Source organism: Trachemys scripta, chromosome 17, assembly GCF_013100865.1.
Source record: "Trachemys scripta elegans isolate TJP31775 chromosome 17, CAS_Tse_1.0, whole genome shotgun sequence".
In the NCBI taxonomy this organism is placed as follows: Eukaryota; Metazoa; Chordata; order Testudines; family Emydidae; genus Trachemys; species Trachemys scripta.
Genome location: NC_048314.1, coordinates 8,279,032 through 8,301,813, shown reverse-complemented (window position 1 = coordinate 8,301,813; position 22,782 = coordinate 8,279,032). Strand labels below are relative to the sequence as shown.

The window sequence follows — 22,782 nt, the reverse complement described above, 5'->3', positions numbered from 1 at the left end:
CTCTCCCAACCTGCAAAACTTCTCAGGGGCAACAAGTGATCAGAACGTGTTCAGTTGAGCAGCTGAAATGGGAAGCGGCTGCATTCTGCTGTGCGGCACGGCCTCCATTTACACATTGTAAAGGAGTCTGAACAGTAAAATCGAATTTAAAGACAGTTTCTCACTGTGTGAATTGAATCAACCAGCAATCTGCATTCTAGCGACTTGCACTCTGCAGAGGTGAAATTGGAACTGAAGGGCTCCGAGATCCCAGTTCTATGCCTTTCCCTTGAGACTCCAAGGTAGCTGGAGAGAGAGTCTGTCACGCATACCCCAATGCCTACTTTTGTGGTGCAGTGGGACAGGGAACCCGAGTCAGCCAAAATGCACAATGTCCCACAAACTCCGGCGCCCTCAAGAGGTCTGGCAGCCCAGATGCCATATGAGTTTTGACCAAAGTGGTCATACTTGGGTGCTTAAAGTTGAGAGCACGAACTCCAGAAGGCTGATCCGAAGCCATAGGGGTGGGTGGGCAATAGTGGCCAATACGGAGAGGCTAATGCCACAATTAGAGAGGTGTGGCTGGCATACTGCAGAGTGCAGTACCTCTTGCTGCCACAGGCGGGATTTCAGGCACAGGAGACCTCCAGGGGGTTGGAAATTTTTTGACCAAAAGGTTTCCATCTGAAAATATGGATTCATCAAAACCAAAACTGCTTGCAGGAAGGTACCAGATTTGACAGAACTTCGGTCGAGGAAGGTTTCTCAGGTCCAGGATGCAAGAGCTGGTCACAATGAGAACGCGGGAGTGAGAGAGACTGCCCCCCACTAGCAATACCCTGGTGGTTAGGTCACTCACCTGGGCTGTGGGAGACCTCGGCTCTAGTCCCTGCTGCAAATCAGGTGCCAGCAGGTCCTCCACGTGCCAGGTGAGTGCCCTCACTACGCTGCTATTGGCTACCCTGGGGTGTCCCTTGCATTGCTTATTCATCAAAAAACTTCTGACGGTCTCAGTCCCTTATGTGGAATGGGAGAAGTGTCCAAACCCTGGACAACATTCATAGGATGGGAAAACCGTTTCCTGCTTGGCGCTAAGGATACCTGGCTGCCCCCAGCTGGCCGTGCAGCATGTGAGCTGCAGGCAGGAGAGGGAGGAGAGCGACAAGCGGGAGAGAAAAGGTGGAAGGGGGGGAGGAGAATTCTGATCCTGAGCTGGAAGGTAGGTGATGTGTGTGTGTGTGTGTGTGTGAGTGAGTGTATGTGTGTGTGAGTGAGTGAGTGACAGGGGATCATGCTGAGCTGGGAGTGCAGGGCAGATGCGGATCCAGAGCTGAGGAGAGGTTACGTAGTAAGACAAGTGGTTCTCAGACTGGGGTGGGGGGACCTGTCTGAGCTGGGTTGGGTTGGGGGGAGCTGAAGAGCCTTGAGGAGGTTTTGAGTTGGGACAGAGGCGGGTTGAATGAAGGGAGAATGGAGTCACTCGGTGAAAGAGAGGGTGATGGTAGGTCAAAGGGTAGTTTGGTGGAGGAGAAGTTGGGACTGGTGTGAAGGGGACACAGAGGGATGGATAATTTTCTCCCATCCTGCCCTTTACTGTAAAGTTCTTCTGTACAGGGGAGAGGGATGGGGAGTCTCTTTTTCCTTTCAGTTCTCCCCCAATTTCTTTTACCCCCCTGCAGCAAAATGTTTCCCTGCAAGGCCCCCTCGCCCCGGCATCCCAGTTTTTCCATTTGAAAACTATGATTCACCTGCACTGGAGCTGGGGGAGAGGAGAGCTGAGCAGAGTGCTCCCTGCAGCCCTACTGCCTATCTGGGGGCACCAGCTCCAGGGCAAACCCACCCCCATCCCCATGGCACTACGCCTGTCTTGCCAGCCTGCCCTGATCCACCCCACCCTGTCAACTGGAATGGCGCTGCCCCCATCCTCAGGAATTTCACATAATGCAGCACCAGCAATCAGATTAGCAGATGTGAAAGCCAACTCCCCTTCCAAAGGGAGATATGAATCTGCCGCTGAGCTGACGCAGCGAAAGTGCTGACAGATTAATTGGAACTAATTACCTGGGCTCAGGAATGAAGCCCGGTATTTTTGTCACAGCGATGGCCTCTGCATGGAGCAGGAGAAACCTGGGAAGGGGGAGGGCAGCTTAGGAAGTTCTATGGGCATTGCCTTCTCTTTGTTTCTGCCCCCTGGGCTCTTCAGCACCAGCTGGTACTTGGTGGGGGAGCTGCGAGCCAGCTCCTATTTGGGGTCTGCAGCCTCCCACTGAAGCAGCTTTGCTCATTCACTTGTAGCTGCTCCTCCCCAGGTCGGAGAGTGCTCTAAAAGTCATTACACTGGGCCTGTCGTGAGGGACGTGGACCCATGCTGCAATCAAGGTGGGAGGCCCCTCGTTCCTGACACTGACACAGCCTCTCATCCCCATAGGGCTTCTTTGTTCTACCTGGCCAGGCGGCAATCCAGCCCCAGGATGCACACGTGAACAGACAAGTGCGCCCCTTGCCGCTTTCCAGTGCTGGGGTGTCCTAGCAATGGCACAGTAACCCTGGAAAACCACAGAGGGGCAAACCCAGCTCCCACCCTCCTCCTAACTGGCCTGAGCACATAGGAGGCCAGGTCTGGGTGTGCCAGGCTGCTCCGGCCTCTGGCACAAAGATGCTTTCCTCCCCGCTGCCCTGCGAGAGCTCAGCCCAAGGACAGCACAGTCCTGGCCTTGTTGAGGGCCCTGTCCGTGCCCTGACCTTTCACACCTGTGTTACGTGAGCTGGCAAAACAGGCCTAATCCTTGCAGTGCCTGGGGCATCTCACCACATATAAAGAGAGAGGAAAGACAGGACAGGACATACCTGTGGACCAGGGGGACCTTTCCCACCAGGTGGGCCGGGGGGAGCCTGTGTGAGGAGAGAGAGGCAGAGATCAGAGCCTGAATATTTCACCTCCCTTCTGCTGAGCGCTCATTGCACGTAGGCCGGTTGAGAGGCCTTTTCACCTTCTCACCACAGCAGCTCAGGCTAAGCACTTCGACAACCAGCATGCCTGCACCAGACTTCATTTAATCGCTGGGCGCAGAGGTCACATCAGACCTATCCATGCCCACAGAAAAACAGATCGGCCCTGGAGTTCTGGGGTGCGCTACAGGCCGGTTCTACTGAGAGGCAGGGAACAATGCTCACTTTGGGACCGGCTTTTCCTGGAAATCCTGGTGGGCCCCGGACTCCGGGCTCTCCCTGCAAGAAGGAGCAGAAAGAAGTTTGTTCATGTCTGTTCTGCTGAAGAACCTCTTGGGAGCAGCAGCAGCCGCCATCTCTCAGTGAAGAACGGTGACTAGGGTTGGGAAGGTTAAGGAGAGCTGGTCAGAAGATGGGGGTGGGGGAGAAGCCTACGCAAATGTCCTGACCAGTTCTAGAGGCGAGTGCTGCTGATGTGTGTTGGTGGAGACAGACAGTTGGGAGTTTGGGAAACGACTGTAGGGTAACTTCACAGACATCAATACCAATACGTGTGCCCAACGGATTCGAGATGGGCCTGAGTCAACACCCCAAATACCCCCGAAGTTTGATCTGGCGTCCAGCCTTTTTAACAGGTCCTTATAATAAGCCGAACCCAGACACTGGAAATGCAAACTCCTAAATTTCAAGGAAGTCCAGGTCTAGTTTGGAACTTAGCAACTCAGGCCCATCTCTGTTACTAACATGGACTGAGGAACCGAGGTAGCAGGAGTTCAGTGTGCTCAGATTGCATCCATCCTAAGTGTCGGTTAGACGGCCATTTCCCCTCTGAATTCCAAACCACCACCACTTGCTTTTAAATCCAGCTTTGGTCTGTCAGGAAATGAATGAATGAGCATAAATGGCACAAGAGATACCAGAGATACTGGAAGAGCAGCACAGTCGGACCCTACACAGGCTAATCCTACACCCTGTTCTTAGCATTGGAAGTAGATTGTTTACTCCACAGTCACCGCCCCAGTAAAGGGCAAAGAAAAAGGTCTTTGCAGGTCACCCCAGAGTTCCCAATGATCTTCATCTCTGGAGCTCTTTCATGGTCCTACCTTTTCACCCCTGGGTCCTGCCTTTCCTCTGTCACCAACAGGTCCTGGGTAGCCCTGGGACAGAGAAAGCCATTGATACTGGTCAGTTAAGGCGGACACACTGAATTCTCTCGCAGGGACGGGGAGGAAGTGGAGGAAGCTAGCAGCCTATGGAAAGTGGTGATCGTGTCCGAGATGTGGCACCAGGATGTCCAGAAGAGGTGGTGGTCATCACATGGGTTAAGGTTTCACACACCTCCCTCTGTTTATTTGGCTCTTTCTCAAATTAACTGCCTTACCTTAAACCAACCATAATGATCTCTTACAAATGAGGGTCTTGTGGTGCTCCAGCTGCTTTGGCCAGCAGTGGCATGTCTAGCTGGCTACCCCTCACACATGTAACCCTGCCCCCTTCCCACTGGATCAGGAGAACCTCATGAGAGCACCGAAAATGGTCACTTAAAATCTAGACACCCCCTCCCCCGCCAGAATGGGATGTGCTAGTCCTGAGTATCCTTCTGCTTATTTAAAAAGCACACAGTTGTGGTGGAGAGGGGCTCAGCAGGACAGACGGTGCCCATTTAGTTTATTTATTTAGCCAGAGAAGGCGGCGAGATCTTGTGCCCACTCAACGGGGAAAGAGGCTGTATGCGTAGCCACCATCAATGTGCCTCACTTTAACCCGGGGATCAGGACCGAGAGCTGCACAATGTAACATGGGGGTTTCCAAACCTCATAGAAATAGGAGCCCGATTTCCTCAAAGCAACAAGGCGGAAGTCACCCAACATCTTCTGGTCTGACCCATGATTCAGGTCTGGAACTCTGAGAAGAAGTTCTGCCACGCCAGTCGGGGGGCAAATAGGCCAGTATTGGAAAATGCCTGAACCAAGCCAGCCACTCTCACTGACATGCACAGAGGAAATTCTAGGGAAATACCCAGTGTAGCCAATGGTGCACAGCTGGCAGGGCCTGTAATTCTGTGAAAGCTCCTTACACGGAATGTTGGAGGTGCTTCTGTGCCTCCCTTCTGGACAGCTGTTTTCCCAAGCTCACCCTCTCCCCGCCTCTGCCCCATATGTTCTCCTACAGCTGCCTGCTTGTCGCTAGGTCTCATTTTTCACTGGGAACAGACGGGTAATCACTTACATACATGCCGACAGGTCCTTGCAGTCCTTCCAAGCCAAGTTTACCAGGCAGCCCCTGCCAGGAAAGAAATGAAAATGTAACAAATGCAGCAAGACTGGCTTGAATACAGGTGGTCAGTTCTGGTGCCAATGTTATGGAAGGAGCAGTAAAACAGATGACAAAGAACTAGGGTGCATAGGCTTCACCAGCTAAAAGCTCATCCAAACAGACATTGTTCTTTATGGTCTAATCCTGAGCACTTGCAACTCCTGTTGGCTTCAGGATGTTTGGAGTCAGGCTCCAAAAGGACAAGTTATAGAGTTGTGCCAATAACCGATTCTTCGGTTCGGCCACTCCACTCCACCCCTCAACAATTGTTTTGGGCCGAACAAAGCGTTTCATTTAACGCGAGGGGTTTTTAACTATTTCTTTCCTTCTTTAATTTAATAACATTGTTAAACTCGAAACAGACAGTTTTGATTTTTTTTTTCTGACTGAAACAATTTGGCGAATTCAACACGGATTCGCACAGTGTTTTGGTCGACCCAAATCTGCATCTTTCCTCCAAAAAAAAAAAAAAAAAAAATGTTGTCCAAAACCTGCCACCCAGCTCCGGTGTTCAGCCAGGTGCAATGCTGGGCTGTCTGGGGAACCAAAGCTAGGAACACAGACTGCACCACGTGCTGCGTGTGGTGGCAAAGGGTGAGTGCTGCAGATGGGGAGGGGAAAAGAGGCAGGGCTGCTGCTTCTCTCTGCAGAGAGCCAAGACACGAGGTCACGGGGCCTGAGGCAGCTGGGACACGGGGCACTGTGCCTGTGCGGATTGGGAGATAAAAGAAAATACATAAAGGATCCCCTGGCTCAGAGCCAGCAAGAGCCTGCGCACGCACTGGGCTGGAACATGGAGATAGCCAGCTAATACGTCATGAGCCCTTTTCCCCTGGAGTGCGGACAACATGGCTGACGTTTCAGAGTATCATTGAAAAGCACCTTCTGTAGCTAGCCACTTCGTGAAGCACTTCAAAGTAAGGGACCCACCCAGCCTCACCCTGATCTCTCTGTGGCACCGAGATGCCTCTGAGGAGATGCTACCACAGAGCCGATCCCAGAGGAACATTCCAAAATACCCACTGAGCGAAGCCAGGGAGCTTTCGTCATTGAGACCAGACTACATGAAACGGCTCCATGGAGCTCCGTCACCTCGCCCACATACACCATCTCGTTAGTGGCTCTTACCCTTGGCCCCGGTGAACCTGGGTCTCCGTCTGGTCCTGGTTTTCCTGGAGGGCCCTTAAAAAAAACATTGGGGGAGACGTGTCATTAACTGAGTCACCTTATAAGGCCATTTCAGGCCCTGACACTCATTGCTCACTTAGCTGCGCATGGCAATCTAGTTAATATTTGATTGTGATGCATTAACTCTGCCTTCGTGGATAGCGGCTGCAGCTCCTGTCTGGCTATGTTCAGTAGCCCTCGGTCACCAGTAGCCCAAAGCTGGCACTGCAGAGAGACTGAATCTGGCACACTGGGTGGCATTCACAGGGCGCTGTGTTCCGTATATCTGGTGCCCTGAGCAGCAGTAAAGCAGTTAATGGATTCTCGGGCATTCTTTCTGGGGATGGCACAAAATAGTCACCTTATTGATTGAGAAAGTAAATAGATCTGGGTGCTTTTGGGCCCTGGCAGCTGTATATGAATATTCTGTGCACTCATTCATTCTCCCGCAACGTGTGCGCGCTGTCCTGGATGGACTCTGAAACCGGCTCCAGCGCACATGACCATGCCACCCCGAGTGGTTGCATCATCTGGGGGCCACAAGACCAAATGCTACTACACAACGTGACTGCTCCACAGCTTACTGCCAGCTCTCTGTTACTGGCTGCACCAGCAGCAGGTCCCATGCTATTTACTCTCAAGGCGCTGGCATACCACTGCTAAACGGGCACAGCTTCTGGGTTTTCATTAGACTTTTCTGTCTGCGGGCCCGTAGGGGAGGTTTGTACAGACTCACTGTAGATGAGTTTTCGTTGTAGAAGTTCAGTGATCAGATTCCCCAAAGCAGCCTTATTTACTGTATATAAGCCCAGGGAGTAACGTTACCCTTGCACACCACCCATGAAAAACCATTAAGGCAAGAGAAGCTCCTCCTCGCTGAGGTGTCTCTCAGGCAGAGCATTCTTCTCCTCTCCATTTAAGGCATGAGCCAACACCCACTTCTGCCAACTGGGGCTTTTCATGGATTTTAACAGGGGTTGGGTCAAGCCCTTTAAGAGGACTCTAGGGGAGGGGTTCCCAATTTGAAGCACACATACCCTGGGGTGGGGAGTGTGTACGTGAGACACCTCTGGCGGGTAAGCAGGAGAAATTGTGTAAAGGTGGATTTATTAATTACTTTATGTATTGCATTTTCATAATAGACTACTCAGACGAAGCTTTAAAACTCTGTGGGAATGTATATATAATACGGTAGTTAATTTACTTCAACGTGTACCAATGGGAACGCAGATGCACAGAGAGGCTGAGATACAGAGCCCTCACCTCCAATCACTGAACAGCGCGGGTTCACTTGCCTGGCAACTGTGCAGTCTAACTGAGCTCAGAACTTAGCCAGGGTTTTTTTTCCCCTTTTCGGTTGTATACGTCACACTAGAACTATATCTGTATGCCACAGTGAAATATGGACAGATGGCTAAAGACAGGTAGTGTTAAGAAGAACACACAAAGTATCAGTGATGAGACGGGTAGGGGTACACAGGCAGCTGGTAGATCTGGAAGGGGGTACACAATAAGAAAAATGTGGGAACCTCTGCTCAAGGGGGTTGGATCCTCCCACCTGTTCCTAGCGAGAAAACAACATATCCCTTACCAGCCATTATCAATCTCAGCCCCTGCAGGGCTGGCTTTAGGCCGATTCCCCAGAATCGGGCCCTGCGCCTTAGGCGCCTTTTTAATTTTTTAATTTTTTTTACTCACCCGGCGGCAGTGTGTGTCTTTGGCATCACTTCAGCGGCGGGGGGTCCTTCAGTGCCGTGGAAGACCTGGAGCGAGGGAAGGACCTCCCGCCGCTGAAGTACTGCCGCAGACCCAGACCACCACTGGGTATTCAAATCGGCCCCGCAGTTCCTAAAGCCGGCCCTGAGCCCCTGTCTATCATTCACCACCCCAGCAAAGCAGCTGACTATCTGTGTTAGTGCTGTGCAGACTAACGCAACAGACAAACTACCGTAGAATGAAGATGCTCCTTACTATTGGTCCAGTAGGTCCATCATGCCCTCTGTCACCTGGTAAGCCACCAGCACCCTGGAGAAAACAGCAAAAGATCAAAACACAGACGCTGAAAGTTGGGGGGAAGTGCTACCGGTAAGGGAGAGCGCGGTAGTGGATAAACAGGGGTATGGCTTGCCAAAGGGGGGTGCAGCCTGCCACAGAAGCAATGCTGGTGCTCCTGGGAAGCTGTATGTGCTTTCAGCCGCATGTTTTCCTGGAACAGTCTTCTGTAATAGTTGGCTCTTGCATGTCTGTGGATTTCGTCATTGATTGGTCACCAAGGAAATTTCATTAAAAAAAAAAAACCCCAAAAACAAAATGCCTGGAACAGAGCATTCCAGTAAGGTTGAAACAGAACACTTCCACCTTCGTGGCATGGAACGTTTTCATTTCAAAACAACTTTAGTTTCATTTGTAAAAAAAAATAAAAAAAATTGTGTATTATATAATGTCAACTCCAGAAAGTCAAATTTGGAACAAAACTTTGTGAATTTTATCCAAATGAAAATGTTGTGATCAATCTGAAGCAAACTGGTTTTTGGAATTTCATTTTGTTGGAAATTTTGATTTTTTTGGGGGGGGAGGTCTTTGTTCCATTTTGGATCAGGAAAAAAAATCCAAATTGCAGAATTTCCCACAAAATGGAAAATCTGGTCCCCCCTCAGCTCTAGCTGCTGGCTCCCGTTGGTCCCATCTTAGGTCTGTTTTTGATAACCCAACGGTACCAAACATGCCTTAGAAATAGCCACACTTTTTTTTTTTTCTCTGAAGGGAGCAACTTTTCCAGCCTCTCCTCCCTTGCTCGCCTCTGTACAGATAAGCAGGTGGGGACTGCACATTTCTTAGCAATGGAAATCCTCATCCTACCTCCCGCCATCCAAAGAAAGAGAAGATGCTAACTTGGTACGGGGCTAAAGGAAGATGCACCCATTACAATGCACTCCAAAGTCCCTTTCTCAGGCAGTGTCCGGAACTAAGTGGTTTTGAGGGGACTGGGAGCAGTTCACCTGCATTTCAGAGAGCTGGGCAGGGTCAGATGGGGAGAGGGGGTTAAGAGAGCAAAGGCAGCCCCTGAAGCTGAAGGACACAGTTGTGTCTCAGCCCTAAGAGGGGAGGCGTGTAATACGTCATCGCTCAAGCATTCTAGGTTAAACCTTGTACCACGGAACTGGGTCATTATTAGCTGACAATCGGACATGGAAAGTGTATATTGGAAGGTAATAAGACCCCACAGCAGGTTTGCTTGTAGTAGGATTTTGTCACCATTAACAAGGGTGTTGCAGTGTATTAAGTGACAAATCCCGATCTCTAATCAAAACCCTGGATCTGAATACAGAACAGGACCCTCTTTAGGTCACACCCAGGAAGGCAAGGCTGACTGGTTCGTTGAACTAAGGCTGGACTTGATCTTTGCTCAAGGAGCGACCATCATTAGGGAACTAGCCTAGGACTTGATAGACTCCAGTTCAATTCCTAGCTCTGCCACAGACTTCGGGTGTGATCTTGGGCAAGTCACTTAGTCTCTCGGTGCCTGAGTTTCCCATCTGTGCAAAGGAGACAACAGCCCTGCCCTGCCTCACAGGGCTGTGTGAGGATAAATACATTAAAGATTGTGAAGCGCTTTGAGATCTACGGATGAACAGCTGAATACAAGAGCTAGGTATTATCGTCATGCTCGTGGCTCAAAAGACTGGAAGAATTTAAAACAAACACACAAGGAATTCTACTCACAGCTGGTCCCTTTCTGCCAGGGCTCCCCATGACACCTGATACACCCTGCAAGATAAGTCAGACAGATAAGGACCAAGAGAGATCACAAACCTTCCCCCAGCTCCCGCCCAGCTCTGTATTCTAGGAACATGGATTTGCACGTGAGCTCAGCTGTCCCGGTAAGGGAAGTGCTCTAGTGATGCAAGCTGGAATCCTGTGTAAACCTGAGAGCTCATTCCTTAAAGGTTAGATCAGACTAGGGTTGCCAGGTGTCCGGTTTTCGAAAAGGGACCCTGGTGGCTCTGGTCAGCACCGATGACCGGCCGTTAAAAGTCTGGTCGGCAGCTCAGTGGGGTTAAGGCAGGCTCCCTGCCTGCCCTGGCTCTGCGCAGCTCCCCAGAAGCAGCCAGCATGTCCAGCCCCTAGGCGCAGGGGCAATCAGGGAAGCTCTGCACCACCTGCCCCCGGGGGGGGGGGGGGGAGAAGGGAGAAGGGGGGGCACCTATGGGCACGGAGCCGCTTGGCCATGCCTCCATCTAGCCGCTTCCGGGAGTGGCGCAGAGCCAGGGCAAGCAGGGAGCCTGCCTTAGCCCCATTGTACCACCCACTAGGAGCTGCCTGAGGTAAGTGCCACTCGGCTGGAGCCCGCACCGTGAACCTCCTACCCCAGCCCTGAGTCTCCTCCCGCACCTTAACCCCCTCCCAGACCCTGCACCCCCTCCCACGCTCCAACCCTCTGCCCCAGCCCAGAGCCCCCTCCTGCACCCCAAACCCCTCATCCCCAGCCCCACCCCAGAGCCCGCACTCCAACCCCCTGCCCCAGCCCAGAACCCTCTCCTGCACCCCAAACCCCTCATCCCCAGCCCCACCCCAGAGCCCGCACTCCAACCCCCTGCCCCAGCCCAGAACCCCCTCCTGCACCCCAAACCCCTTATCCCCAGCCCCACCCCAGAGCCCGCACCCCCAGCCAGCTCCCTCACCCCCTCCCACACTCCAACCCCCTGCCCCAGCCCGGAGCCCCCTCCCACACCCTGAACCCTTCATTTCTGGCCCCACCCCAGAGGCTGCACCCCCAGCTGGAGCTAGGGCCATCCAGAGGATTCAGGGGGCCTGGGGCAAAGCAATTTCGGGGGCCCCTTCCATAAAAAAAGTTGCAATACTATAGAATAGTATATTTTCGAGGGGGCCCCTGTGGAGCCTGGGGCAAATTGCCCCACTTGCCCCTCCCCGGGCGGCCCTGGCTGGAGCCCTCACCTCCCTCCCAAACCCCAACCGTCTGCCCCAGCCCAGTGAAAGTGAGTCAGGTTGGGGGAGACCGAGCGACAGAGGGAGGGGGGCTGGAGTGAGTGGGGGGCAGGGCGTCGGAGAAGGGGTGGGGCCTCGGGGCAGGGCAAGGGTGTTTGGTTTTGTGCCATTAGAAAGTTGGCAGCCTAGATCCGAAGCAAGGAGTTTCTGGATCTCATCCTAGCTCTCAATAAATATCTGTTCCCAGCACATCACTATGCAGTCTGGTTCTATGCAGCCTCTCTGCATGAAGGGCTCAGGACTGGAACAACAGGGCCCAGTGCGCGAGGAGTGAGGGTTGAGGGTCACTGGCAGAGCTGTTTCTGGGCACAGAACTAGCATGTCTAACAGAGCACAGAGGGCGGAGTGAATTGCAGGTGGCAGTAGAAATCAATGGGCAGAGCCGTGCTGGGGACAGAACTGGAACACCAGCGGGGAGGTGACGGTTTGGTGCAAGTGGGGAATGAGATGCATGAACCATGCCAGCCCCAAGCCTGTGCCATCAAACCCTCCCAGCCATGCAACGATGGGCTAGACCACCCATCCAGTTTGGATCCAGCTCCAGGGAGTTCGGTTCTGTGGTTCGGTTTGGATTCATCTCCCTGCTTTTAGGGGTACGTTTATAAGAGACAAACCAACATTGGAACCAGCGAATCTCGGAGTTAACGTAACATGCAGTAATGCAGCAGGTTTCACCTGCAGCCCTGGCCCTTGTAGCCGGCACGGCAATTACAACAGAACGAAGAATATTTAAGTATATAGTATAGAATGGGAACCTGTGTACCAGGCTTTCCTTCTGGGCCTGCTATTCCAGGAACGCCTCGTAAGCCCTGTAAAGCAGATTTTTACCTTGGATAAGCATATGAATGAAAATAGGTGCTCAGATTTTAAATGCTAAAAATATAGATGGCAAAAGACGCTTTTAAAGGACTCCGTTATGTGCGACTATATAAGCAAAGTGTAAACAAATATTTTCATAAGAGCAATTCAAACAAATGGGAATAGGAGGCTCTTGCATATGTACATTCGTTTGCTATATGAGCACTCAACTCTGCCTACCGGGACAACCGTGATGACTGCAAACACATCTGTCTCTACTGTTATCTTGTCCTCTGCCCCCCTCCTGCTGTCTGTCTGTTTAGTCACCTGCTAGGTGTCATCTAAACCCTAGATTGGGACCCCTCTGAGGCAGGCAGTGTTGTCTGTGATTTGTTTGCACAGTGCTTAGTGCAACGTCGGCCTCATTCCGGTTGGAACTCCCTGGATGCCAGTGCAAGAGAAATAAACTGGTCGGTTTGGAAACCTTCCCGAGAAAAGTTTGTGCTCGTAACTGCACCGTGCTCCTTAACATGCATCGTGTCTCCCGTCTGTGCCCTCCCTCAGCACCCTGCGCAAACAGCTTCTAACAGCCCTTCCCCGCCTCCACCGGCAAACGCTCTAACCGAAAAAGAAACCAAGCAGCAGGTAAAAGTCTATTTTTACTGCCACAGAGAGAAAAACGTCAAGGGCCTTAACCATATTTTTTCCCTCCCTATCCTCTTTTGCCCACCCCCACAACTATTAATTGTAGCTTGGTTGTCAAATGTAAACGTGTGTAATAACAGGTCCCCTGAAAGCTACTTAAAAGAGAGTCTTGCTTCCTACATTCCTTGCTAGTAGGTAAAAAGTCAGTTGTGTTTCTGGTGGGGTTTTTATTAATTATTATTACAACAATGTAAAACTTGTATAGAATAACACTCATCCTGAATCTCCTACCCCTGACCTTCCTACCGGCTTACCCAAAGGCAGAATACGACCCACAGAACATTTGAACACAAACACATTTTCAAATCACTGTCAAACATGGCGCACAAGAACGGTCTCACAACGGAGCTATACTACGAAAACCGCTGATTGCAAACAGCCCAGTCCAAAGTGTGCTGTAGAGGTTAGCAACCACTGTTAACGTGATTCTTTTCCACCTTAATTTGTGCGCTACAGAAAACAAAAAAGTGTTACTTTTTCAATAAATCCTAATTAGGCACATGTGCAACTACAGCACTAACAGTGAAGGGCACAATTAAGATGCCTAATTAGGTTGAGAAATACGCCATCGTGCCCTTGATGAGAAGCCATATTCCCATGCACGCTGCCTGTTTGTTTTCCGGCTCTCACACAGGCGAGCAATAATGCTTTTAAGCGCACACCTAGTTAAACCCACAAGGTCTGGACGCTGGCGTCAGTCGGGAGGATCTGCACTGCAGAATCCCACTAACAGCAGATCAGACGAACGCCCTCTGTCTGGAGACCGGTACACTTGTATCTGCCAACTCTGAATCCCATCGAGGCTTTCCGCTTTCAAACCTGAACCATGCAACTGGGGCAGCCAGTGCTGATCCCTTCTCTAGAGCACACCTCGCATGAGTTCGAGCCTGAGCATTGGTGTACTGCTACTTACTGGGGGTCCTGGGATTCCAACCAACCCACGCTGGCCCGTACGGCCCTGAAAAGAAACAAAGATTACAAGAAAGGACTGTGCCATCATTAAACAAGCTGCAAATTCGGAGGCCTCAATACGCAAGTTTGGCAACAGGAATGATCTTTGTCAGCAGTAAAAGTTACAGGGCTTTTAAACGTATAGATGGGTTTATATACTTCAATTATGGCTCCCAATTTTATCTAAACTCCTCTCTCGTACGGTATTCCCACCACTCTAGCAAGGAGTCATTTATGCAGTCCTTTCAAGTGCAGGGACCTTGCCATGGTTATCTGCCGCTGCTAGCCACCTCTTAGCCATCTCCACAGTAGATCTCTGCATAGTGGCTCTGTGCCTTCAAGTCCTTCAGAAGCTGCGGCATCCTGATTCGGGAAAGCAACTTACTTGAGTCTCACTGACGTCCACGGGACTTCAATTTATGCCGAAAGACGAGAACGTGCTCAAGTACTGCCTGTCCTGGAATGCTAGTGAGGACCAAGGCAGCCACTCTTCAGTGCTGTTTCTCATGCAGAGTGCACTTCATGCCCATGCTACATGATCTGTGCTGCTCACAAAGCAATTTTGTGGCGATATTTAAGGTGCTGGTTTCAAACCCTATAACGACCCCGACGTTCACCTCCAAGTAACGAAAAGCTCTGATAGTTACCCTGTGTCCTCTTGGCCCAGGCATTCCCTTCGAGCCATCTGGTCCTCGACTGCCCTAAAAATTCACAGGGGAAAATCATTTCAGGCACCACTGCTCGATTCCCCCACCATCCCTGTCTATCTTAGAGATACAGAGCTGGGCATGGGTCTTTACAGTTTCAGGGGCTTCTTCCAAAGCCCATTGGACTCAATGGATCTAACAGCTTGAGGTCAGGCAGGAGATGTTGGTTTTGATGTGGACTTTCCTACTGAAATGATGCTGTAATGGGTGTAACGCGTGTGACACCTCAGGGACCGGCTAGAGCTTACATTACAAGCCACATCACTCCCTAGCTGGGCAAGCAGAGATGCTGGGCCCAGCAAGCACTGTTATGCGGAGGGGCAGGGACAGACATGACTTTTTGTATGTGCCTACCACTTACTGAAACCCCCAAGCTGCCAGGATGCAGAGTGCTAGATAATCTGGGTTGGGAACGTGAGAACTACCAGATCACTGGAAGTCTCCAAAAGTGCTGTCTGCTCAGGGCCACAGGTGAACCCAGAAATCTTATGAGAGCAGCAGACAAAGCTGGAGCAAGACCCTCAACACGTGCCAAAACCTCACCCTGAGAAAGGCGTAGTTCCCATCCCCTTCATATTCTGAAACCCTGCCTAAAGGTTCAGTCGGGGTGCCAGGCTGGGCAACAGCTCTGCTGGGGTACTGTCAGCTGGATGTCTATGGATCACAGGACTTCCTGTTATGCCAACACCCACATATCAGTGAAGAGAGGCTGAGTGTGTAAGGGGCGGATGGGTATACAGAGGTGGAAGGTGGTTGCCAGTATTTCCCCTCTCCTCTACCGGTCAGATTTATTCTGTAGCCTATTACTCCGCCAGCTCTTCCTCCACTGAGGAAAGAGGGTTTTCCCCTTTTTAAGCAATGCACCAAGTGGAGGTCACACATTCTCACAGCTTGAAACCTGCCAAGCAGATTCACAGATGGGGCTGCAGAATACAGTTGCGATCATTTCATCTTGGATTCAGCACAGACTTCACGAGAGAGCAACCAGAATACCATCTCAAACTCTCTTTGAACAGGACAAAGAGGATATTGAAAACAGGGAAACTCTTATTCAGCGGAATAAAATATGATCAACTCCTTTGCGTTCATTACCCAAATCTTTCCTAAACAGGGACCTATCAGGAAAAAGCCAGCGTAAACAAATCCACCTTAAAGCTGGCCTCATGCCCTGGCTAGGTCTCCTCCAGAGCTAGGAGCACGCTTCCCAGCCCTGGTAGACAGACGTGCTAGCACTGCTCGGCAGCACAGGTGACCGCTTTGGCTTGCCACCCCAAGTACAATCCCACCTGATCCCTTTTAAGAAAATGAACGCTGCAACTGTGGAGAGCAGTTGAGATGTATTTTTGGGCCTTCCACTCCTGCAAAAGGGGACACCCTCTACACTTTGGGAAACAGTGACGGACCCACTGCCAGCTATCTTACAAACAGAACAACATACTATTTTATAAAAGGACTCCATCAGATCAAATATGAGGTTTAGGTTATGCAAATGCTCTTACAAAATCTAAGACCAAAGAGAAATGTTTCCTTGAATGAAAAACAAAACAAAACAAAACAAAAAACCACACACACAACCTCCACCCCCCAACCCAATAAAAATACCTTTATTTTAACAAGTAAACATTAATTTGCTTTCAGTGCTGGCAAACCCAAATTCTGCAGCGTTATGACAGTGCAGGAGGATGGAAAGTGGAAAATGACAAGAAACAAATGAAACCTCTCAGCTTGGACAATGACAGTCAGTTCAGTGAATTTCAAACAGTGAAGAGCAAATACAGAAAAAGTTAAAGTAGCCAAGCGTCTATAATACAGCAACTGGGGAAGAGTAGCAGAGGTTTTATTTCCCCCCTCCACAACCACAGTTCCATAATTTATGATGTTATTTGTAACATGGGACATTTATTTGGTTTTTACATGAGTTTTAAGCTGGCAGCGTCCATTTAAGCATAAGACACCTCAGTATGGAGCTATGTACTAAAACACTATAGCACAGACAACACTCAGCCTTGCTCCGAAGAGAGTTATCATGCCCCCCACCTTCCACAGTCATGCACACGAATAGGTGGTATGGCTCTATTGTGAGTTCACGTCTCCGTGCCTCAGTTTCCCTGGCTGTACAATGGGGGTGGCACTTCGTCTTTGTAGAGGCTGGGATCTTGAGAGCCTATTGGTGTTAGGCAGCCAAACCCTGTTTAAATTCAGTGGCTTGGATTTGCAAATGAGCCTCCGTCTAACACAGCAAAAAAACCCAGCGGCTCTGAATCAGAGTCCGGGTCAACTGACTTGGGTTCCTGGGGCTCACGCTGAGAGGCCAACAATAGCAGTGTTGATATCGGAGCTCGGGCTGGAGCCTGGGTTCTGAAACCCGGCGAGGGGGCAGGGTCTTCGAACCCAAAAGTCTCCATGTTATTGCTAGTCCTGCAGCGCAAGCCAGCTGAGCTGGGCTCTGAGAGTCACTGCCGTGGGGCTGGTTTTTTGCGGTGTAGACCAACCCTAAAGCAGTCTGAGATCCATGGATGAAGAGCGTTACATAAAGGATTTACCATGACAAAATGAAAGAGAGAAGAAATAATGGTGACACTGACCTTTGGCCCTTCACTGTTGTTCTGGCCAGGTGGGCCTATTTGTCCTTCCTCCCCCTAAAAGGGCAAAGAAGCAGAATTAAGGGACAGTCAAGACAACCTTTGGAAAATCATTTCTATAATGAGTCGGGGACAGTCTGCTGTGTGCAAGGCAATATCTGAATGCGATATTATTGGATCAGGCTCCAGCTGATCTTTGGAAATGCTGTCGATCTAAGTACACACCAACACACCGAACACCGCTCTCAAGGGGGAGTTACCTACATAACGTACAAAGAGAGAGAAGCGGTATGCATAAGTCCCTTTACAAGGGCGTTACCCACAGTCGCAGATCCCCTGCTCTTCAGCAGGAGAAGAGATGTCTCACCATAAATATCCCTGGCCATCCAGCAGGGAAGAGATCCCTCGAGAGAGAGGGGGCATGGGGTTATTTATTACTGGTGTTGCAGTAATGCCTAGGACATCAATCAAGGCTCATGGTGCTGAATGCCGTACAGACATGCTGTAAAAAGAGACAGTCGCCATGTCCTCCATGCATCAAAGAGAGAAACAGCCGACATCCGAGCAGTCCAGCACTGTCCCCTCCCAAGCACGGCATGGAGAACAAACCCTTCAGTGTTTCATTTGGCAGGAAAAGAAAACAGACCGGGGCCAAACCGAAGCAGGAACTGCTGCAGGGCTAAAAATCACCAGGATTATTGAACTGTGTTTGTTTCCAAGAAGTTGAATTAAGATGATTAAGCGGTGCGGGCCGAGGGACGTGCTGGCCGCCCTTCCTACAGCCCCCATTGGTCTGGAGCGGTGAACTGTGGCCAGTGGGAGCCGCGATCGGCCGAACCTGCAGACGCGGCAGGTAAACAAACCGGCCCAGCCCGCCAGGGGCTTTCCCTGAACAAGCAGCGTCCCAAGTTTGAGAACCACTAGTCTAGATCTCTTAACGCCCCCTTCCCGCCTCGAGGGACACAGAAGGCCACGATGACTGTGGGCTTGTCACAGTAAAATGCATGAAGCTACTATCTGCAAGCCGATACTATTTTGAGATGGGGCGTGCTGCATACTAAGCTGGAAAGGGCATTGTGTAGCGGGGAGAGGATTTCTGCTGAGTTATCCTTCTTTCTGAATGCATCCAATCTGAACAGTGAATGCCTAATCAGGGCTCATAGGAGGCCAAACTCCAGCGCCCGAATGAGATAGCATTATTCTCAGACAGCGTGCGATTTTGCTCCTGGAAAGGCAAAGGGGAAACAACAAGCCCCTTCTCGCATCTTCCTTGTGTTTTTGAACATGCAAAGATAAAGATCAGCAAGGATCTAATTCTATGTTAAAATATTCAGCTTCCTGTGCATCTGCCCCGCCCTGAGACTCGGCGCTGAAATCTGCATTGCATGAGAAAGCGCTTTTTAAATCAGCTTCCTTCTTGCAGCACCTCGAGCTTTGACCCTCGCGGGTCTCACACGCTAAGGAGGATTCCACCTGGCCAGGTGTAACTGACCGGAGACGGGTGCCTGCACTAGACAAGCCCTGCTTTGAGCTGGTCTGGCAATCCCTGCCTTCTTCATTGTTAACAACCTTCCAATTGCAGCATCTTGATTTTCAGTGGGGGAAGAGCCAGAGAGCTTCACTTTCTGATCTCAGCTTCGGTTCGAAGGGCTGGCAGTTAGAAAGAACAATCTGCAAACTGCACAATCTCAAAATACTTGTAAAGTGGCGAGCAGGTCTGATCTGGAGAAACCACCAGCGAGAACCCCACGAGGATATTATTAAGGGCAATTTCACTGCAAATCCATTGAGCTCCTGCCTTTGGCCACAGTTTTGCACCACGCTGCATTGGCAGTGGCTCTCTCCATTGTCTAATTTAGAATCATCTCCATAGACAGCTATGGGACAATTCCAGGGCAATTAGGATAAAATCTCTGCTAGCGTACACTGGCCCAGCTCCATTGACGTCAAGTCCCGTGGACCTGTGCCAATTTACACCTGCTGAGAATTTGGCCCTTAATTTCTACCTGGCCCATTATCTGATACTGAATCCACCCTGCCAATGGATTAAGTACCTCTTTGCAGGGTTTATGAGCAAGGTAGCATCTCTATTTGTGCATGTGTACCCCTTCGTTTCTCATTTGAAGTTTCTCCCCAGGAAGATGTAACTTGATTAGAGAGATATCAGGATATATGTTCAACCTCTCACAGCAGTTAGATAGTAACGATAGTGAGGGAGACAGTTAATAAACTCTCCTCGGCATTTCTTCTAGCGTAGCAAGCTTAGGGCAGATGAGATTTATCATTCACTATGGAAAGTGACATTTGCATTAGCCGGACAACATGAAAATGGCAATAAACAGAGTACATGTGTTTTTAAAGCACATGGCGCTTAACCATTAGAGGGAGCTCGTGCATCGTGTGTTTTTCAGGACGACAACTTGTCAAGAGGAAAAAGTTGGGTCAGTTGGAGAGATGCAACGTTCTGAACTCTAGCGCGTGGAAATATTTGCACCAACTGTCTCAGGAAGCGTCAGCTACAAGTGAGTCTGGGCAGGACAGAATGCAAGGGTTTAATCCAGAGGGGGAGAGAGGCGAGGAGGAAGGCAGCAGTTTCCCAGCAAGACCGTAGACTGTGGGATGGGATCAAGAGTTACAGGCAGTCAGTCAAGAGAAAGGAGTGGGGGAAATGGGGAAGCTGAAGCATTTGGATCCAAGGCACGGCAACGATTCTAGTCTGGGTCATTTCCGCCGAGAGGCAGGAAGCATGTTCAGCAACCCGCTTGCACCAAGACCGGGCAATGGCTCAGCAGAACCATAAACTCAGTGAGAGCTGGGATGAGGTTCCTAAATACACACCTGTCTCTAGAGCAATTCTCCACCTGCTGCTTGGGAAATGTGACCTTCGGATTGATTTTAACGTGGAATCAGATACCTGCTTGGTGCCTATAATTCACACCTGCACCACGATTGCCGATTGCCCTGCAGGAAGATGCACTGAACCTCAAATGCTATTTCAGTGCCGTATCTCAGGGCCCAGGTTTGGACAATTGATATCAACCCGCTGTCCACGTTGTTAGACCACTAGTGCATAGAACTGCTGATAAATTGCATCCGCAGAACGTAAAGGCCTAAGAATCCAGCTTCTCCCAGAAAATCAATGCTAAAAGGGCAAGCACAATATACTCATGGCTGAGTTGCAGGGTGGGGAAGGGTAAATGGATGATAAGTGTAGGCACATTAGTCACTGACAAAGCAGCCAGGCACCGTACCCTGCTCTCCCGGGTATGTTTCAAGGTGGGGAGGGGACACCGCTTAAAAGATATTTTCTCTGGCATGTTGCGCTGCAGCCGCTTTGCAACACAGTATGTAACCAATGTCTGGAGAAGCAAAGAATCCTTACGTCATGTCCTTGGCGTCCAGCCGGCCCTCTGGGTCCAGGAAATCCTTGCAGACCCATTTGACCTCGAACTCCTGGGGGCCCTTTCATCCCCTGTGGCCCACGTTCTCCCTGGAAGCAATAAGATACAAATACATCATGGAGGGCCTGGCTGCACCTCCTGCTGCCCTTCCACCGGCGTGAACCGAGATGAAAACGGAGGAGGTCTTTGTACTAAGCAACTAGCGTGACTATCTCAGCGCCTAACCCCACAGGGCAGCCATTTCCTTGCTCCCCCACTGGATAGTCCATCTTCTTTTATATTTGGGTCTCTTCAATCTCATCATGCTGCATTCATGGCAGAATGGAAGTGGAAAAGGAAACAGCCTTAATTAACCCTAAATGCCCTTTCTCTGATGTGGTCTCCCCCTCAGACCACACCGTGATCGAGGTCACCAGAACATGGCTCCTGTTATCCAGCTTGTCCTGCAGCCACAACCACCAGCTGTTCTTTATTCCTGGCAAGTCCCTTCTAGCCCAGGCCCTGGGAAATTAGATAGACCTCAAACAAATCCCCGGATCCAAGTAACTCTGAACTTTGGATCCACACCCAGTTCTGAACTTGGCAGCTCACTCCCACCTCTGATTCAGTGTCAACACCACTGGACAACGTCCTCTTCAGAAACACCACGCCCTAGCCTGTCTCCTTACCATAACCAGTGGGTTGAAGCCCAAACAAGACATGCCTCTCCACCTCATCAGAGCCCCCCAAGATTTGGGGCTGAGCAGGGTTCGACCATCTATAATATATATATGGCCCCAATTACGGTGTTATCTGAGCACCTCACACTGTTCAATGTATTTATGCCCGGAACACCCCTGTGCAGCAGGGTCATGCGGTTATTCCCACTGTACAGAGAAGGAACTGAGGTACAGAGAGACTACGTGACTTGCCCAAGGTCACACAGGAAGACTGTGGAGGAGCAGAGAACTGCACCCAGATCGCCCAACTCCTAGCCACTGGACCAGCCTCTCTCACCAAAAATGACGTCCTTTTCAGACTAAAAAGATCTGCCCAGGGCGTGAGGAGAACATAGCAATCAGGAGCTCCAGCCGAATGTTCATCTAGTGACGTGAGTTCCTAAGAAATACTTGTTGAAATTCTGCCACTAAAGTGAAAGTAGGGATGGGGTGATCTCCCTCCCTCTGATGGAGTCTCCTCCCTTTCTGGACACTGCCTAGAGCATCCCTGGCAGAGAGACATATCCAGACGAGGGCTCAAAACTTAGTGTTGGGCCAGTAACTGGGTTGAGGGGGAAGGGGAAGAATGATTTGTGATTATTTTCATTTAAAAAAGGGCTGAGATATTCACACACACACACACACACACACACACACTTAGCCCACAGCTCATGGGTAAATCATGAAAAGGCCCTGGCCCAGGCTGCAACCTCTACACCTGCGTCAGGCCTGGAAGTATGGCGAACAGGGTCAGTTGCAGGGAAATGCGTGCAGACACGCAGGAACGAATGGGGCTAGAAACATTTTGCAGCTCAGTTTAACCTTGCAGCAGTTCAATGCTCTAGTGTAGACAGGCCATTAGTTAAACCAGATGAGCAGCCACAAACCTCCCCATAACCTACTGCCCTATCCTGCCTTGCCTGTGCCGCTCTCTCCAGCTGCCCTGCTACATGGGAGGAGGTTCCCAGGCTTAGCATCTGGAAGGCCTAACAGGTGGGAACTGGGTAACTGAAGCACCAAAGCCCGGTTTCTCCCAGGTAGTATATTATATTGGAATTGGAAAAAGTTCAGAAAAGGGGAAGAAAATGATTAGTGGCATGGAGCAGCTTCTGTATGAGGAGAGATTAATAAGACTGGGACTTTCCAGCTTGGTAAAGAGACGACTAAGGGGGGAATATGGTTGAGGTTTATAAAATCATGACTGGTGTGGAGAACGTAAATAAGGAAGTGTTATTTGCTCCTTCTTGTAACACAAGAACTAGGGGTCACCAAATGAAATTAATAAGCAGCAGGTTTAAAACAAACAAAAGGAAGTATTTTTTCACACAACACAGTCAGTCAGTCTGTGGAACTCCTTGCCAGAGGATGTTGTGAAGGCCAAGACTATAATAGGGTTCAAAAAAGAACTAGATAAGTTCATGGAGGATAGGTCCATCAGTGGCTATTAGCCAGGATGGGCAGGGATGGTGTCCCTAGCCTCTGTTTGGCAGAAGCTGAGAATGAGCAACAGGGGTTGGATCAC

At 50.3% G+C, this 22,782-nt stretch overlaps 1 protein-coding gene across 3 annotated transcripts in view; it reads right to left on the bottom strand.

Moving 5' to 3' along the window:
• Nucleotides 1-22,782, bottom strand: part of COL27A1 (collagen type XXVII alpha 1 chain) — a 255,228-nt gene that overhangs the window by 39,153 nt on the left and 193,293 nt on the right. For 2 of the 3 annotated variants that reach the window (XM_034793733.1, XM_034793735.1), the window contains 12 exons: nt 20,544-20,651; nt 17,165-17,218; nt 14,520-14,573; nt 13,835-13,879; nt 12,174-12,227; nt 10,135-10,179; nt 8,383-8,436; nt 6,373-6,426; nt 5,158-5,211; nt 4,032-4,085; nt 3,154-3,207; nt 2,827-2,871 (listed from right to left, as the gene is read on the bottom strand). In XM_034793733.1, coding sequence (XP_034649624.1) covers nt 2,827-2,871; nt 3,154-3,207; nt 4,032-4,085; nt 5,158-5,211; nt 6,373-6,426; nt 8,383-8,436; nt 10,135-10,179; nt 12,174-12,227; nt 13,835-13,879; nt 14,520-14,573; nt 17,165-17,218; nt 20,544-20,651 — 675 coding nt within the window. The remainder of the gene's footprint in view (nt 1-2,826; nt 2,872-3,153; nt 3,208-4,031; nt 4,086-5,157; nt 5,212-6,372; nt 6,427-8,382; nt 8,437-10,134; nt 10,180-12,173; nt 12,228-13,834; nt 13,880-14,519; nt 14,574-17,164; nt 17,219-20,543; nt 20,652-22,782) is intronic. The other variant, XM_034793734.1, reaches the window with a different exon arrangement.